Below are 19988 nucleotides of genomic sequence, written 5' to 3'. Positions count from 1 at the left end.
TGCATTTAAAATAATTTATATTCAAGTAAAATTATAATATAAAAATGTAAATTGCATGAATCAAAGGAAGCATATTTTATGAAGAAAAGCTTTTAAATCCTACTTCCTAGCACAACCACGACTGGCATTATGTTGTTTCCCTTCAGGTCATTTCTCCTAAGTCACACATTTATTGGTTTTGTATTCTAATAGCTACAGGGTAGAGGAAATTAAGGTAGAACACACTAACATGTACAAATAGAGAAACTGCACAACAACAAATGAACAATCACCAAGAAGCTAAACTAGTATGTAGCTAACAACACAGCCTCAAAATACAACTAGTAAAAATGAACAAAATAATTAAGAGGATTTCAGAATCTCTGCTATTGTCTGAATGTTTATGTGCCCCTGACACATGTTGCTAACCTAATGTGACAGCACTGGGAGGTGGGGCCTCTGGGAAGGTGATCAGGTCCTGAGGTTGGAGCCCCATGATGAGATTCATGTTCTTATAAGAGAAAGAGCTAGCTCTCTGTCTGTCTCCTCACCATGTGAGGATACAATGGGAGATAGTCATTTGCAAAGCAGGAAGGGTACCTTCAGACCCCAAATCTTCCAGAACCCTGATCATGGACTTCTCAATCTCCAGAACCATAAGAAATAAATGTTTGTTGTTTAAGGCACCTAACCTATGGTACCCTGTAATAGCAGCCCAGACTGATAGTACAATCTCCAATCATGAAGGTGATTTTTAAAACATCTATATATACTTTAAAAAAAAAAGAAAAGAAAGATCATACAGACAAAAAATTAGTAAGCAGAGGGAGATTTGAACAAAAGCTAAAGTTTAAAATATGTATAGTATATACACATATAGAATACATATATGTGTGTGTATGTGTGTGAAAAGGGAAAAGGAGGGAGACAGAGACTTCTTGCATGCAAAATAGAGATTACATATCCTTTCTAAAGTACATTTGAGATAGTGACCAAATACAAGGGATAAAGGAAATTTCAACATATTTCAAAGCACTATCATCATTCAGACTATTCTCTGATCAAAAGGAAATTAAATAAGAAATCAACAATAGGAAAACAGTCTACCCAAATAGCCAAAACAATTTTGAGAAAGAAGAACAAAGCTAGGGGAATTATGTTACCTGACTTCAGATTATACTACAAAGCTAAAGTAATGAACAGTGTGGTACTGGCACAAAAACAGGCATATAAATCAATGGGACAGAAATAGAAAGTCCAGAAATAAACCAAGCATTTATAGTTAATTATTCTATGACAAAGGAGGCAAGAATATGCAATGGAAAAAAGATAGTTTCTTCAATTAGTGGTTTTGGGAAAACTGGACAGCTGGATGTAAAAGAATAAAACAAGAACATTTTCTCCTACCATACACAAAAATAAAATAAAAACGGATTAAAGACCTAAATGTTATGACTAGAAACCACAAAACTCCTAAAACACAGGCAGAACATGCTTTGCTATATACTGTACCAATATGTATATTTTTTAAATCTGTCTCCTAAGCCAAAGAAAACAAAAGCAAAAATAAACAAATGGGACCTAATCCAAGTTTTTGCACAGCAAAGGAAACCATTTATAAAATACTACTAGAATACTACTCAGCCACAAAAAGGAATGGGATTTTGCCATGAACAACAACATGTATGGACTTGGAAGTTTCTATGTTTAGTGAAATAAGTCAGACAGAGAAACAAATACTGTATGCTATCACTTATAGATGGAATTTTAAAAATAAAACTAATGAATATAATAAAACAACAAATCAGACTCACAGATACAGAGAATAAGCGAGTGGCTATCAGTGGTGTGAGTGAAGTGGCAAAGTAGAGGCAGGGGATTAAGGGGTACAATTTACCAAGTATAAAATAAATAAACTACAAGGATATATTGTACAGCACAGGGATTATAGTCCACATTTTATAACTATAAATGGAGTACAATCTTTAAAAACTGTGAATCATGATGTACAGTTGAAATATATAATACTGTAAATCAACCACATCTCAATTAAAATGAAAAACAATAAAAGTCTAAATACAAACTGAATAATACTAAATATACAATTAAACATCTGCTTTTTTTTCTTTCTAAGTATGTAATTTCCCATGTAATTACAGATTTCCTATTATTAATGACTACAAAATTGAACTCAACATACGTACCTAGAATTTAACCATTTCCCTATTGTTAAATTACATGGTACAAAATTCCAAACAAAAAGATGGAGAAAATACAGACTAGAAATCAAGTTGTCTTCCCATTCTTGTCTGACATATCCAGTTTCAGCTTCTTAGAGACAACCACTGTTACAGGAGGTTCTTATGAATTCCTGCAGAGATATTCCTGGTATGGGGTATGTAGTTTTCTTCAGATTTTATACTATTGCATATAATATGAATATAAATATCTAGAAGAAATACTTAGTAATATATAGTGACTTCAAGGGTTTTTTAAGATCCCTAACAGGGGTATTGGAGAAGGAAATGGCAACCCACTCCAATGTTCTTGCCTGGAGAATCCCAGGGACGGGGGAGCATGGTGGGCTTCCGTCTATGGGGTCACACAGAGTCGGACACGACTGAAGCGACTTAGCAGCAGCAACAGGGGTATATATGTTATTTTTATATATAGGCATACCATGGAGATACTGCAGTTTGGTTTTAGATCCCAACAATAAAGTAGATATCACAATAAGTGAAGTCACATGAATATTTTTGATTTTCCAGTGCACGTAAAAGTTATGTGTACACTACACTGTAATCCATTAAATGTGCAACAGCATCATGTCTAAAAACAAAATGTATACCTTAATTAAAAGATACTTTAGATATAATATTGTAAATCAAATATATTTCAATAAAAATTTTTTAAAAACTTTATTGCTAAAAAATGTTAACCATCATCTAACAACACAGGGTTGCCACAATCTTCAATTTGTAAAAAACACAGTATCTGTGCAGCACAGTAAAACAAGGCATACCTGTACAAAGAAATATGAATGGGATTTAAATTGTTTTGTATTAATGGCAATGGCCTGACATACAGTGATGGTTTATGACATGCACTTGCAAGGTAAGAGTCAGAGGCAAGGGATGCAGTCTGTTAACCTGTAAAAGAGCTGTACTAAATCATTCAGCTTTGGACTGGATATCTGAATGTAGGTCTATCAGCCAAATTATAGCATAAAATAGATATTATTATGAAATTCCCCTGCTGATAAAAAATAGTTGGAGGCACATCAATTTATAAAATAGCTAAAGTTTTCAGTCGATTAAAAAATCAATATTCATAAAATATTTCAAACATAACTCTGAAGATGTTAACTGCAGTTTTCATATGCCTCTAGTCATCACTATTCTCTGCATTCCTTATATAAAAGCACCTAGTGAGAAACTGAAGAAATTAAATAAACCTAAAGAAACCATTTCTGGAAAAACTATGGAAAAAATCTTAGTGTTTTAGATTTCCCAAAGAATAATTATAAGGAAGAAAAATTAATCTAATATTTGCCTAAGGTCAGACTTTAGGCAAGTTTAAATACTGACTCTTAAGTCATAAGATAGGAACATTCCAATTTCCAGGGGACTTCTTTCCCACAAGCTTTAACATTGAGTGTAAATGTGTTATGTTGGAAAAGAGACAAAGTACTGTTGGTAAGGTCTCTGAACACAAGTTCAAATTCTGGGATCATTCCCTACTAATAACATTAAACAACTCCTGGAGAAGGAGGCAGAAAAGGAGGTAAGTGGAACAACCAATTTAAAGAACTACTGAAAAAAAACCTCTAGAAGATTTATCAAAGATCTTGATTAAATTGATTGAGGATCTCTGGAAAGAGTGAGAGTATGTAACAAACCAGTATTATTTTTCATTAAGAGTAACAAAAGATCAAGTAATAAGTTTTCTTTAACATCTTCTTTGAATAAGAGTCAGGCTGGGATTTCCCTGGTAGTCCAACGGTTAAGAATCCACCTGCCAACATAGGGCACACAGGTTCGATCCCTGGTCCGGGAGGATTCTACATGCCACTGGGCAACTGAGCCCCTGCAACACAATTACTGAGCCCAGGTACCTAGAGCCTGTGCTCCAGAAGAGAAGCCACTGCAATGAGAAGCCCGTGCACTGCAACTAGAGAGTAGCTCCCACTCACCACAACTAGAGAAAGCCTGTGTGCAGCAACAAAGACCCAGTGCGGCCAAACATAAATTTCAAAAAATTTATTAAAAAAAAAAAAGAGGCAGGCCCTAGAGGCAGTTCCCTTAGGTGAATGGGGAAAAGCAGTTAACACATTCACATTCACAGGCTTGCTACCACATTTACCGTGTGAAGAAAATTCTGTCTTGGTTATTTTGACAAGGAGAGTAGTCCCCTGAACATTTTCTGAAAAAAGACTGGAACTTTAAATGAAACACTGTTACAAAATGAATAAAACACTCAGAAATAAAGGACATGTCCTGAGAATAACTAAAATTCTTAAGTTTGCTCTATTGTCAGATATTTAAATATGAAAGAATGTTAGATTCCCTGGGAAAATCTTGAGTGCACTATAAAGAATCACAATCAAAAGGCAAAAGCTTGGAAGATGATATGCAAGGTGTTGTGCTAAAGTCTGGGATTGTAGATAGTATTTACCTACAGATTTTATATAATAGTAGCACGACTTTCAGGATAAAAAAAAAATAGACAATAAAAAGAAATGAACTTTTACATTTTACAGCACATGTAACTTCATAGAAAATGTGGAATTTCATAAATGGATAGGAGATCAGTACAGTCATCTCTGTTTAGGATATTTTTTGCCATTTTAGCACAAAGTAGCAACTATTTCCCCAGTTTTGAATGTAAAGTTATTTGACCAAAACAATTTCTTGAGCTGCTGATATCTTCTCAATAACTAGAAACATCCCTCACCTTACACATGCCATAGTCAGTGAGTTTAATGTGTCCTTCAGAGTCCAGCAACACGTTGTCCAATTTCAAATCTCTATAAATTATCCCTCGTTCATGAAGATAATTTAATGCTAGACTGATTTCTGCAGAGTAAAATCTAAAATAAAATGAAAAATTAACTCATTTGATTCAAGTTTTTAAATCGTGGTAAGTTTCTAGAGGAAGGTATTTAAATCCTACTTCCATCTGCAAACCAGAACATCAAAATCATGTCAAAAGATTTTTTTCCTCCCAATGTTTTCAGGAATAATACCAAAACACAAATTGAGACGCCACTTTAAAATAGCTGAGCCCCAAACACAATTATAAAAGTTCCAGTCTAAATTAAACCCATACTTTTCATAAAGCTTAATTTGAACATCTCAAGCAGGGATTCCTAATCTGGGTCCTTGGATGGACTTCAGAATGTCCACACTCCTACAACTGGATACAAAGTTGTATGGACATCTTCTATAGTTTCCATAGTTTTCATCACTTCTCTAAGGGACAAATGACCTTCCAAAAGGCTAAGAACCATTGATTGGTCAAAAATGGAAAGAATACTGAAAGCTGACTACTCAAATAATAAAACCCACACCAAAATTCTAAAAACTGAGTTAAATTATTCTACAACAGGAAGACATTTTCAGAACTGCCACCAACTCATTGGTGATAGGAAAATTTTTGACCTGAATAAAGCTGCTTTGGTGAGTATTATCATGATCATGTTTGGAAATGTGTAATACACACCTTCTAGCTACTTAATTCTAAAAACAAGGAATTTGAGCCCTTATCCTGTATCTGGTTCCTACAAAAGCAAAGATGGTATAAAACCAGAATGGGTACTTTAATAAAATAAAAACTAGGCTACTTTCCCTTAGTCCAACTGAACAAACAAGGAACAAATACTGGCTATATCCACAATTCAAAATATCATCTGTGGCTTTGCTATGAAGGGTGACCATTTGTTAAAGCTGAAATAAATAATGAACATACAGTAAATTAAACAACAAGATAGATTAATACACTTTACACCTTCCTATAAAATTGAAGGTTATTAACTCTTCTTGATAAATATCAATGAATAGCAAGATTTCCACTAAATAAGTTATTTTTTAAAAATAAGTCTCTAACCTTTGTTAAATACACATACAAACTCACTTGCTTCCTTTTGGCATTACTCTCGTGAAGTGCAGAAGGGTATAATTATTTCTAATTATGAGTAAAAAACAAAACAAAATATGGCACTGATGGATTAAACTTCTTATCCAAGGCCATGATCCTTCCCCACCAAAGTCCTCGAAAAACTACTTACTATCGTGTATAATAATATCAAATTAAGGGCACTAAACAAATGATATTTAATACTCTTTTCTCTTATTAATAAATCAACATATATGGAGTCAGAGGGGGGAATGCCAAAGGCAGAATAATTCAGAAACTATAACTATGGAAGAACAGTCCGAATTACATCATAGGTTAAGAGGAATTATTTCATTACGCTCAAGTATATATGAACAATAACCTTTATTCTATTTTATTTTATTTTATTGGCTGTGCTGTGAGGCATGCCAGAGGGATCTTAGTTCCCTGGGATTGAACCCATGCCCCCGGCATTAAGGGCGCAGAGTCTTAACCACTGGACCACCAGGGAAGTCCCAACAATCATCTTCTAACGAAAAACTGTCAGAGATCACTGCATAATAAGATTAATATGTTTATAAATTCATTAATTATTTCAGTGGTTGATACTGAATAGGCAAAATATTTGAAAATAATTGAGCTTGTAGACTGAAGGCTTCCCCTTGAATACTGTTTATACCTCTCAACTGCTTATAATTATATTATTATATATGTAATATATAATGCTATATATATAATATTACAATGTAAATTAATTTTTAGCTCAGCCTCTACATAACTTACAGAGAATTAGTTGGAATCAAAATAAATGATTTATCTACTGTTTTCAACCACCGACATACAAAAAGTCCCAGAACTACTCCTACCAAAATCCAACACAAAGAAACAATAAGCACAAAACTTACCTGGCATGTTCTTCAGGAAGTTTTCTTTGTCGTTGCATATGAAACATTAAATCTCCTCCATTAACATACTCTATAACAAAGAACAATCTAAAACACAGGAGAGAACACGTGAAACCAAGATCCAAAACAAGGCTGTGTTCACGTCTGCAGTTTAAACACTACAGAGACCAGTCACAGTACAGAGAGCGTTCTACAAGATAAACCCTTAACAAACATTCCAGGAATTTGGTGGAAACAAAGGGTGACTGGAGGAGAAAGCTGTTTAACCACAGAGGATGCAAGAAAGTAAACCAGAAAGAGTAATTTTGTAACTTGCTACTTTCATTCTCAAGTAGTACCACTTACAATCCAGAACTCCCACCCCACTCCAATTTTAGAATGTGCAATATAAGTCATTTCCAGTCGTCATTTAAAGTGAAAGAAGTTAGGATTTACCACCTAATTAAATTTCTAGGAAATTTTCAATCCTAAAACTAGAATTTTGGTGATATTTAAAAGGTTGGATATCTGCTTTCTCCTGCCATAATTCTGACTTTATTTCGGTGTAAAGCAGGTCATTTCCTAATGCTGATCCAACAGGAATTGCAGGCAATTATAAACACAGAGCTGTTGTGTCTCCATGGGATTTCCACTTCAGGAATTACTGTAAAAAAGGTTCTTACTATATAATATACCAAAATGTTCTTATTGTGTCAAACCCAGGAATCATTCCATTATCTTTCCATCTTACCTGCTTTCTGTCTGAAAGCAAGAATGCAGCCCAACAAGAAAAGGATGATTGGACGCCTGTTCAAAAACATGTTTCTCTGTCTGTACCCAGTCAATATCCTATTTTAAAATACGAAGGAAATATATGTCAAACTAGAATGACAGGATCAGAACTATGACAAATTTGTTCTTAGTAATTCTATTACCATAAATGCAACTATTGACTAACTGGGCTAAACATCAAAAGCATTGATAATCATGAAATAATAATTTATATACAAAGAGAAACTACTACCCAGCAAATCTTTCAATATTATTAAAGAGTCTAGCAAACTTTTACAAAGCTCAAGTACTCTCCTTTGATAATAATATGGTTTGATGTTTATTTTTTTTTAATCTAACAATCATCAGACAACTTTAAATATATCTTATATATTAAGCAGTCTGAAGCATGTATTTAGAAAAGCACACTAAAACAGTAAGGCACAAACACTGACATTTTTTCTGATATCATACACTTAAGCCAATGTAATAGTTTAGAGGCAATAAAACATCATTGTGCTTACCTCATCATCATTGACAAGCTCTTTTTTCACAACTTTCATTGCATAAATACGATCTGTTTTTTTTAATCGCACCAACAGTACTTTAGCATAACTTCCTCTTCCTATTACTCGGAGCAAATCAAAATCCTGAAGACCTAAACTGGAAGAAGCTTTGCCACTTTCCCTGGTGTTCATTGCCTGTTGAGAACATTTATATCAAAGAGCTATACCTGAAGTATTTTGCATAACACCTCTAACACCTAGATACAACTGTAAGATTTTTAAATATTTTCTGATTTAAATCCTTAATTATTTTTTTATATCAACCCAAATGATACAATCGCACTACTTAAAAGATGGGATAAATTCATGAGTTGAGGTCAGAGGGGTGTTGTTTGGAATGGAGAAGAAGCTGAAACCTGAGAAACTTTAAAAGATATCTTTAAAAGAATCTGATAACTTTGGGGTATGGAGGCAATGAAGACAGAAGCATTAAAAAAAAAAAATTACACTAACTTTGGTGACCAGGAGATTGGAGGCATCACTGATAGAAAAAGAAAGTGTGAGCACAGGATAAGACTGGCAGAGTTGATGAGATAATGAGCTCAGTTTTTCACACTGAAGTTAGAAGTTACAGTGAGACATCAAGATGAGTCAGCTAGGAGCTTAATGTACGAAAGCTGAGTTAAAACTACAGGCAGAAAGCAAGCATGAGGCAGCTCAGCTAATGTAAAACATTCTTATTTACACAATATCAAGGCTCCTTTGGAATGACAGTCAGCCCTATAATTCATTCAGAACCAGAAACTTACACTTCTGATTCTTCACAAAGAAGACTAAAGATAATCTTTTATTAGATGCCTGCAAAATTCTCAGCATACAACCAACAGATGTACGCATGAGAATTAAGTGTGAATTCTCTGAAGTGAAGTGTATAAACAAAAGCAAGGAGCAACTTTTCAGAAAGATAAACTAGTAAGCACCAATGCGGGGGTTGGGGGGCAAGTATGATGAAAATAAGGAGAATGATGATTCAAAAGAAAATGTAGAAATAATAATCTGACTTGGGAAACAAGGATAAATAAAAAGGAGTGAAAGAAACCAGATTAGGGCAGATTAAGAATGCAGAAAACGGTAAACAAGATAAAACAATGTATAGACTAAGTATGGTTAATAGAAAACCATAAAAGAGAATCAAATGGAGTGAAGGTAACAGTTTCTTCACATAAACAATAATAAGTCTGAATGACAGAAGCCAGAAAGCAGTGGAATGTCATCTTTTAAAGGGCCTAAACCCCCCTCACTCCTGATGGTCTATAATCCTAAAGCCTGTAAAAATACCCTTCAAAATGAAAGTGAAATAAACACATTTTCAGACAAACGAAAACTAAAGAAATCCATCACTAGTTGTTCTCACTAAAGGAAACACTGAGTTTTTCAGGAAGAAAGATGATCTCATATGGAAGCAGACACACAGGAAGGACACAGAACAAAAAGAAGAAGACGAAGATAAACCAAAGTAAGGACTGACTGTTCAACACCACTAACACACACATGCAGAATTTTAAAATAGGACAGAAAACGCACTAAAGGTAAGAAGTGAGCATGAGTGAATTTAAAGTGCCCTAAGGTCCTTACATATCCTGGAAAATGGTAAACATATTATTAATAATCTATATTGAATTTAAGTAAGTTAAGGGTGTAAGATGCAATCCCTAGAACAACCAGTAATAAAACAGCAAAAGAATGTCAAACAAACTAAAAGAGATACAAGAAACTGAGATAGGAGACTAAATAGGTAACCAACAGATGTGCTTCAAAACAGTGCAGGAGTGAGGGAAGTGAAAGTCGCTCAGTCGTGTCCGACTCTTTTTGACCCCATGGACTACAGCCTGCCGACGCCTCTGTCCATGAAATTCTCCAGGCCAGAATACTGGCGTGGGTAGCCATTTCCTTCTCCAGGGGATCTTTCCAACCCAGGGATCAAACCCAGGTCTCCCACATTGCAGGCAGATTCTTTACTGTCTGAGCCACCAGAGAAGCCCAAGAATACTGGAGTGGGTTGCCATTCCCTTCTTCAGGGGATCTTCCTGACCCAGGATTGAACCTGAGTCTCCTGCCTTTCAGGCAGATTCTTCACCATCTAAGCCAAAGGGAGTGAGAGAAGCTGGTAGACAAAACACGTACAGACAATTGTTTTAACTGGGTAATGGACACAGGGGGTTGTTATAGTATTCCGTTTACTTTTATTGATACTTGACATTTTCCATAATAAAAGGTAACCCAGAGTAAAACACAATACACTTATCAAACAATGGAAAGAGAAAAGAAGGAGGCAGTATACTAGTTTGCTAGTGGTAAGGAACACGCCTGCCAACGCAGGAGATGTAAGACATGGGTTTGATCCCTAGGTGGGGAAGATCCCCCGGAGGGCATGGCACCCCACTCCAGTATTCTTGCCTGGAGACTCTCAAGGACAGAGGAGCCAGGTAGGCTACAGTTCGTAGGGTCGCAAAGAGTCGGACAAAAATGATGCGACTTAGCACAGCACAACCCAGTATACTAGTTTAAACCTTTCGTGGCCAGAAGTATATAAAGTTGAAAAACCTGAAAAAGAAAGGGATAAACACATTGTGGACACAACTAGAAAAGATTAAAAAAGGTTGTTTCTCAGAAGTCAAAGTGGGAGTGAAACGTGTGAGGCATGCTAAATCTTACCATAAGCTTTTTTAAAAACATTGGTTATTAAAAATAATTGGTTATCATTTTAATTCAAAATTTTAAATTAAACTGTTTAAAAAACTGATAAACTGTTTAACAGTCAGAAAAAAGATGGTCAGTTAAGATGTTTAATTATTTATACTTCAAATAAACCATTAGTCCGTAAAATGGAAGGATTGAGATTTTAAACAATACTACCAAGTATTTTGAAACACCATTCTTAAGTACATTATAATTTTTAGATTATGCTACCTTAAAATGAAAATAAGTTATCCCACCACACCAGACTATTTAATTTAAATGATTTTAGTAATTTAATTAACAAATTAAATCAGAATAAAACTCTAGAATCATTAAAAATCATCCCTGTATTTGTCTAGTATGACCTAAAATTTCAGCAAGTCAATCTGTCATGTTTTTAAACTGTCACGTGTTATTAAAAAGCTGATGACACAATATACCATAAGACTAATTATCTTACCTCCTTTTCTTCACCAACTTGGTCCAAACTCTCATGACTTGAAGGATTATATGGAATTACTAAAAACCCAATCCCAAACATTAAAAAAAAAAAAAGAAGAAGAAAAACACAGTGCACGTTAACTAAGTTACACAAAATTTTCTCATTTAATTTTTCTTACTTTTTATTTTTCAATAATTGTTCATATTTAAAACCGAATATCTGTCCTATTAATAACAAATTATACATAAATATCAGTTAAATTCTAATCTTTAATGAAGGTAAAGAGAATGAACCAATCAATAGCCACTACTAATTTTAACAAACACTTTTGCTATTTTAAAATATATTTTTCTTCTTTACAAATTTCTTCTAAAAAGGTAACCCTCTAAACCCTATTTAATTATATTAGTATGACTGAGACATAAGAGATGGAGGGTCTCTAGTTTAGACTAGATCGGACGCTAGGTTTCTATTCCTTAAAGCAGCTGGGGCCAAAAAAAGCCTACATTTCATATAACTAGCTTCTTCCATGAAGAAGATGCCACATTCTGTCCTAGAAAAAGTCCCTTTTTCTTGATTCACCCCACATCAGGCTGCCATGTCCAAATTTCTCAGAGGCATACTAAAGGTTTTGTATCTACTAGACATTTGAACTCACACGATCTTTTCTGAATTTTCTATACAGAATCTCTGTATCTTTTACATTATTTCTTCATCTCATAATAGAGTTGTATTTAAAAATGTCAGTTGAATAGAGTCAACAGTCCACAAAATCAATATGTCTTCATTATTGAAAAAAATACATTTGGTATATGAAGAGGTCTCAAAGAATTTTATCGGAATTAAAGAAAACAGTCATTTGTTGCAGTTTACATAGCTGCCTTTTTAAAATGTCAAACATATATATTAAATACTGTGATTGACGTTAAATCCCCAAAATATGGTTACTTAGCCTTTATTTGGGAAGAATCTGAATGTCTTTACATTTAGGTGAAAAAGTCACATAAGGAAGTCTTTAGGTGACACTTTGCTAATGAGCAACAGTTTGTGCCACTATCATTCTTACCTGTCTGTGCGTGGTCTGAGTGCATGGATGACTGGTCCATGGGCATCATTGGTTCCTACAGTCATTTCCAAAGACACAGTAACTCAGTTGACTCTTTTTAAATATCAACACTTCCATAAAGCCAGAAACAATATCATTTTGATGAGACATAGCATATTAAAATTTAAATTTGAAATGTAACTTAGTAAGGATTATATTACTATATACAATTTATTTTTAGTTGTATTACATGAAACAATACAACATTCCTATGAACGAGGTGATGTCACATTTTACAGATGGCAGAAAAAACAAAATTAATTTCAGTCCCTTTTAAATCCTTCTGCATTTATGAACTCACACAAGTCATTCCATTGACTAAGAATACTCAAGAATATATCAGTAATCTGGATAAATTTTTTTCACAATTTCTGGCTTTCTGCTGCTTGTTAATATTGGCTTTCAACCTTTCTAACCATAAAGCCATTTGTAAACTTATATGAACTAGCTAAATAATGCTACTACCAATGAGCTACCAGTGAAAACCTACTTTCACAATGTCCAGAGTAGGTACTAAGAATAAATATGTTACAATCATTCTAAAACAGTGGTCCCCAACCTTTTTGGCACCAGGGACTGATTTTGTGGAATACAATTTTTTCACAGACCCAGCGTGTGAGGGTTTTGGGATGATTCAAGCTCATTACGTTTACTGTGCACTTTATTTCTATTAATATTACATCAGCTCCACCTCAGATCATCAGGCATTAGATCAGGCATTAGGAGCCTGGGGACCCCTGTTTAAAAGATAACTTAGAAAGACAAATGCAGATCTTTTTTAAAATGCCCATCTTTTAATCCAGTAATTCTACTTCTGCAGCCTTAAGGAAGTAATAAGATTTATCTACCAGGAAGTTCACTATGATTTTCCTTATAGGAAAATTTAGAAAACAACTCAAATGTTCAATCATGGGGAACTGGTTAAATAAATTATGGTAAAGACACAAAAAAAGTGCTAAAAAATGATGAATATATAGGTATAGAAAGATGAACAAAATATATTGTTCAGCAAGAAAAATAGGTCAGAAAACAGTAAACACAAAGTCTTATTTTTGTTAAAAAGTGTGTAAAAGAACAAGACATAAAAACATTATATGCTTTTTGATGGATAAACACACTACCTTCTATGAAGTAATCTCAAAACAACTCACAAAAAAACCAAAAATCAGAATCTAATCAAACCTCTTACATTCAATTGTAACACACAGAAAATAAAGAGGACAGGAGAACATTTTAAACATAACCATGAAGAAGCAAGAGAAAGATTCTGAAACACTGTAAATGATAACACAATGTCTTCTACAATTAAATTGTAAGGGAAAGAGAGAGAGGGAAGAATCAGTAAATTTAAAAATATATTAGATGTATCAATTAATTGTAAATATGAATTTAATTTAGATCCTGATTCATAATGAAAATTATGAAAACAAAATTACAACATTTATGTGACAACCAAAATTTTGAACATTGGCTAGATGGATATTTAACAACTTCCCTGGTCCCTCACAACCCCCTGGTGGATCCAGGCTGAAGAATCCAGTAGTCCAGTGAGTGCACATGCAGAGCAAAAAGAGGAATTTGTTTCAAAATACTATAGGATGAGGGCAGGCTAAATGGGTAGGGGCAGAGATCGGTTGTCAGGTGGTACCTGTTGGAGCTGGATAACTGGTATATGAAAGTTCATTATACTGCTCCATCAGGTCTTATATATGTTTACAAATTTTTTAATATAGAAGGATTTTAAGTCTTTATGCATATAAATTTGCATAGCTCTGGAAGAATATGCACCAAATGACCATTACCTTTACATAGTAGATTTAATGGAGGATATTTATTTAATTTTTTTATTCATCTTTATTCTTTTTTTCTATGATGAACACGTTTTAATTTCATATTTAAAACAGAAAGTGAAAAATAAAAATTTTAAGTGCAAAAGTTTCCCCATTATCTCACACTTCACATAGCAACAGGAAGCCTCTGACTCTTCTCACCTGATTTCTGCTTAGTACAGATGCTACAATAATGGGAGCTTAGACTGAAGAGTAGCTAAAAGAAGAGAAATATAGCTTTTAAATGATTCTCCTTACATTTTTCTAATTTAGACCAAAGGATTTTACAGCAGGTCAAACAAAGAAGTTAACCATATCCTACAAACAAATTTGTAGTAATCTAATTCCAAATTCACAATATGTTAACTGGACTCCTAAAGTGTTCCTAGCCACATTCTGTAACAACACTGTTGAGCTTTGATTCCTTAACATTCCCCTGTTTTAGTCTTCGGTTCTAGCAGAGTTATAAAAAATGCTCTATTAAAGAAAAATCAGACAATGGTGTCTTACCGGTGGCAAAGAATGCCGCCCACATTCAATTGTGACAAGTTTGTGGCACTTCTTATGAACCAGGAGCTTGCAGTTGATACACTTATATCCTTGACGTCCAAGTCCCCAAATTCGGTCAGTGCAGATGGCACAGTGTGCACGCTGGAGAGATTAATTCAACAGTATTTTTTTTTTAAATTAACAAAAAACACATCATAAACTTTCCCAACAGTTTGCTCATAGAACAGTGAAATAAGTAGTTTTCTTCTCTCTAACTCAAATTCCTTCATCATACACAACTTAAAGCCATGATGGTCACAGGAAATAAATAGAAAACAGAGCTTGCTTTAAAGAGACAGTGAAATTTGTAACCATGATGTTTCCTAAGTCCATGAATTTTCAGTCTTCGTATAATTAAGTTCAGAGTAATGAAAATAGGAAAAGTGAATTAAACTTGAAAAACAAGGCAGAAAACCTGTGCAAGGACTCTCAAGCAAACACAAACCTTCCAGACTGTTCAGAGGTCAAGCATGTCTTAAGCAGCAACACCTAAAGTGACTTTTCACCTCAAAACTTTAAAAATATCTCTGCGACCGGCAATAGGAATTCGGGAACCTCAGGTGGTGGCTTCTATTACATTAATGAACTGAGAACTCAGCACAGTTAGAATGGAAATGGAATCCATATATTTGTAGTTGTCAAGAGTAGGTAAAAACATGCACTTCTGGAGAGAGGCTGCTTTCAAACCTTGGCTCTGTCACTTACTAGCTGGGTTATCTTGGGCAAGTTATTTGACTATTTTGTACCTCAGTTTCTTCATCTCTAAAATGGAAAATAGGGACTCCCCTGGTGGTCCAGTGGTTAAGACTCTGTGCTTCCACTGCAGGGGACATGGGTTTGCTCCCTGGTTGCAGAACTTAAGATCCCTTAAGCTGAGTGGAGCAGTACATGTCAAGCATTCAGAAGAGTGCATGGTATATAGTAAAAACTAGGTAAGTGTCTGCGATGATCATTTTATAAAACAGAGAAAACTAAAGAAAAAAACCCAATAGTATATGGTTTGCAAACTAAACCTTGCTTATTTTTTAGCTGTCTTGAATTATATTCAAAATATCCAGTTTTCTTACAGCTATGGTAATCATATAACTAATCATTCAATATGGAACATTTTTAAGAGTCAAGAGATGCTATTAAAAACTACTTCAAGATAGCAAATGTACTATACCAGGCAAACTGGGAATTACAGGACACCCTACTAGTGACTCAGACAGTAAAGAATCTGCCTGCAGTGCAGGAGACTCAGGTTCGATTCCTGGATCGAGAAGATCCAATGGAGAAGGGAATGGCAACCCACTCCAGTATTCTTGCCTGGAGAATTCCATTGACAGAGGAGCCTGGCGGGCTACAGTCCATGGAGTTGCAAAGAATTGGACGTGACTGAGCAAGTAACTCTTTACTTACTCCTTTAGAAGGGAGTAACAGTAGAGAGGAAAAAAACAGATTTCTCAAATGATCAACATTCAGCAAACTACGGTTTACCCTGTTGAAACGCTTGGCTTGAAAAGTGTGTCCATTTGCACAATAAAGCTTTCTCCAGCGGCGTGCACCTCGTCGGTAAATGGATTCTAAACAGAGATTAAAAGTTTTTTAAAAAGAGCAAGTGTGATTATAAGTCATTTTATAATAAAGTCTATGATTTTTTTATGATATTCACTTCAAAAAATATATTGATTAAAAACCTGAAAGTGAAAAAATAAAATAGATTCATCAAGAGATCAGATGAAAATAAAGCCCATGGAGTATAAATATTTGAAAAACTATTACTGCTTTTCTGTTATTTTTTCCCTTTTAATTTTGAAAAAATTGTAAGCCCACAGAGAAGTTGAAAGAATAGAACAATAAATGCCTTCATCTTTCAACTACATTTATCAATTACAATCACTTTGCCACATTTGCTTTCTTCTCTGTTTACATCTATACTTTTTTTCTGAATCATTTAAAAATAAATTGCAGACATCGAAACAGCTCACCTTTAAATATCCAAGTATCCATTGCCTGAGATCAAAGACACTCCCCCTAATTCTATTTGACCACAATACAGTGTCTTAGAAAGTTAACATCAATTCAATAACATCTAATATACAGTTCATATGCAAATTTCCCATTTGCCTGAAAAGTATCTTTCAGTTTTCTTTTTCTCTCCGGGATCCAGTCAAGATTTAGGCACTGCATTTCGTTACTATACCTTTTCTGTCTCTTTAATATATGCTAAACCAATCACTCTGTCTCATTCATTGTTGTTTGTTTTTTATGATGTTGAAAAAGTTTAGGCAGCTGTTTTATCTTAAGTCCTACACTCTGGATTTGTCTGTTTCCTAACTAGACTTAGATCGTATACGGATTTGTAACACTTCCCAGATATTAAATACTTTTGACAAAAATAACACATAGGCGATGTGTATCTCTTACTGCATCACATCAAGAAACTTACAAATGTGAGATTGTTGACTCCTACTAGGTATTCAATCACTCTGCTAAAGACTCTGTCTGATGGCTAGTTTTCTTCATTTTAAGAGTACAGTACTCTATAACGAACATTTTGTAATCTTCCACAACAATCTTTCATTCAATGGCTTTTATATTTTATATACTCTAAATACTTTCCCTAAACAAACTAAGAGTTTCCGTGAGATCAAATCAACTCTACCAGTGTAGTTTTGGTTAAATCAATCACTATTACATATATTTCCTATGTAGTCATTCCACAGTAATAGAAATACTGTGGAGAGTCCATTAGCTTTCTAAACTCATTTTAAAGCAAATATAGCACTGGATCGATTATTTAAAATTAATATAGAATAAAACAGGTAAAATGCTCTGAAAGAGAAATCCTGAAAAGCATAATGTGTGTGCTGTCCACCAGGCTCTTCTGCCTGTGGGACTTTCCAGCCAAGAGTACTGGATGGGTTGTCATATCCTCCTCCAGGGGGTCTTCCCCACCCACGGACTGAACCCGCACCTCCTGTGTCTCCTGTGCTGGCAGGCAAAGTCTTCACCTCTGAGCCACTAATATGTGTGTGTTAGTCATGCTCAGTCATGCCCAACTCTTTGGGACCCCAACGACTCTAGCCTGCCAGGCTCCTTTGTCCATGGCATTCACCAGGCAAGAATACTGGAGCGGGTTGCCATTTCCTTCTCCAGTAGATCTTCCCAACCCAGGGATCAAACCTGGGCCTCCCACATTCCAAGCAGATTCTTTAACATTTGAGCCACCAGGGAAACCCTAATACAGAACCTCAAATATGTATGCTTTTATTTTTAATTATTTATTTTGTTAGGAATAACCAAAGCAGAAAGTTTGTTACTATCTTAAACTAAGAGTATCTTATTTAAGAAACTTTCATGAACTACAACTTGATATATCTCAGATTTAAACACATTAATGTTGTCTAGGAATTAAAAGAGCCAGGAGATCACCTTAACGGTTATCAATTTTCCTTCATGCTCTAGTTTAGTAATATTAATTATACCAAGGAGGAGGATATCAAAATCTCCACCAGTGAATTTTAAAGTGGCAATGTGAGCATGAAATACAATGAAAAGTTAGGAAATGACATTTTATCTGGGAAGTGTACTACAGACTCAGAATAGATTTGGACATGGGGTTGTGGAAGCAAGACTTGCTACAATGACAAGACTTTCAAAACTCTCACCTGGACAAAGAGAGGAGAGCTGCTTTTCCAACACCTCTGTGAAGGCAGCCCATGCTGGCTGTAACCCATCTGCCACTGGAAATCCAGTGAAATACTCCTAGCTGAATCCAAACCTAAATGTTTCACTATTTCTTCGGAGCCCTACCTACTCCTTATATTTCCCCACCTCCCTATTAAGTTGTTATTGTCGTTCAGTCACTAAGTCATGTGCGACTCTTTGCGACCCCATGGACTGTAGCCCACCAGGCTCTTCTGTCCATGGGGTTTTCCAGGCAAGAATACTGGAGTGGGTTGCCATTTCCTTCTCCAGTCTATAAAGTACACAGCCCCAACTCTACATAGAAAGACCTAGTTCTTTAATTTTTCCTTTTTACCAAGTTGCATGAAGAGTTACAGAATTAAAAGTTTAGAGCTATTTCACTTAATAGAAAACAAAACATTTACCACTATTCCTTTTAAAGTCATGGATATGTGCAGAAACCACAAATAAAAATGAGTTTCTTAATATCTATAATCTATAAATTATACCATATATCAAAAGTAATAACGTGATTAAAATCACTGCAGATGATGCTTGCAGCCATGAAATTAAAAGACACTTATTGCTTGGAAGGAAAGTTATGGTGAACCTAGACAGCATATTTAAAAGCAGAGACCTTGCCAACAAAGGTCCATATAGTCAAGGTTATGGTTTTTCCACTGGTCATGTACGGATGTGAGAGTTGGACTATAAAGAAAGCTGAGCGCTGAAGAATTGATGCTTTTGAACTGTGGTGTTGGAGAAGACTCTTGGGTCCCTTGGACTGCAAGGAGATCCAACCAGTCCATCCTAAGAGAAATTGGTCCTGGGTGTTCACTGGAAGGACTGATGTTGAAGCTGAAACTCCAATACTTTGGCAATCTGATGCAAAGAGCTGACTCATTTGAAAAGACCCTGATGTTGGGAAAGATTGAAGACAGGAGGAGAAGGGGACGACAGAGGATGAAATGGTTGGATGGCATCACCGACTCAATGGACATGAGTTAGGGTAAACTCTGGGAGCTGGTGATGGACAGGGAGGCCTGGTGTGCTGCGGTTCATGGGGACACAAAGAGTCGGACACGACTGAGTGACTGAACTGAACTGATACGTAAGTTTGCATTTTCAAATTCCATCAGAATGAAGAGTTGTCTGACTCTTTCAGCTCATCTCATTAATGTTAACCAGTGGATTAGACATTCAAAAGAAAGTCCCATAACAGTCCTTAAGGATTCATGATAAAGTATTTAGAGGTAAAGTATCATGTCAACTACTTACTCTAAAATGACACAGCAAAAAAATAAAAATAAGTGTTTGTTGTGCATATACATGTATGTATATGTGTGCACAGATACAGAGATAAAGCAAACATAGATAATGTTAATAACTGGTGAATCT

At 35.0% G+C, this 19988-nt stretch overlaps 1 protein-coding gene across 1 annotated transcript in view; it reads right to left on the bottom strand.

The window, feature by feature from the left end:
• Positions 1–19988, bottom strand: part of PRKCI (protein kinase C iota) — a 69254-nt gene that overhangs the window by 11562 nt on the left and 37704 nt on the right. The window contains exons 5-12 of the mRNA XM_040248938.1: positions 16398–16483; positions 14880–15020; positions 12502–12556; positions 11454–11512; positions 8273–8449; positions 7729–7826; positions 6999–7085; positions 4933–5068 (exon numbers count right to left, since the gene is read on the bottom strand). Of these exons, the coding sequence (XP_040104872.1) occupies positions 4933–5068; positions 6999–7085; positions 7729–7826; positions 8273–8449; positions 11454–11512; positions 12502–12556; positions 14880–15020; positions 16398–16483 (839 nt within the window). The remainder of the gene's footprint in view (positions 1–4932; positions 5069–6998; positions 7086–7728; positions 7827–8272; positions 8450–11453; positions 11513–12501; positions 12557–14879; positions 15021–16397; positions 16484–19988) is intronic.

The sequence above is a fragment of the Oryx dammah genome, unplaced genomic scaffold (assembly GCF_014754425.2).
Source record: "Oryx dammah isolate SB20612 unplaced genomic scaffold, SCBI_Odam_1.1 HiC_scaffold_2, whole genome shotgun sequence".
Lineage (NCBI taxonomy): Eukaryota > Metazoa > Chordata > Mammalia > Artiodactyla > Bovidae > Oryx > Oryx dammah.
This window is presented reverse-complemented; position numbering and strand designations above follow the sequence as displayed.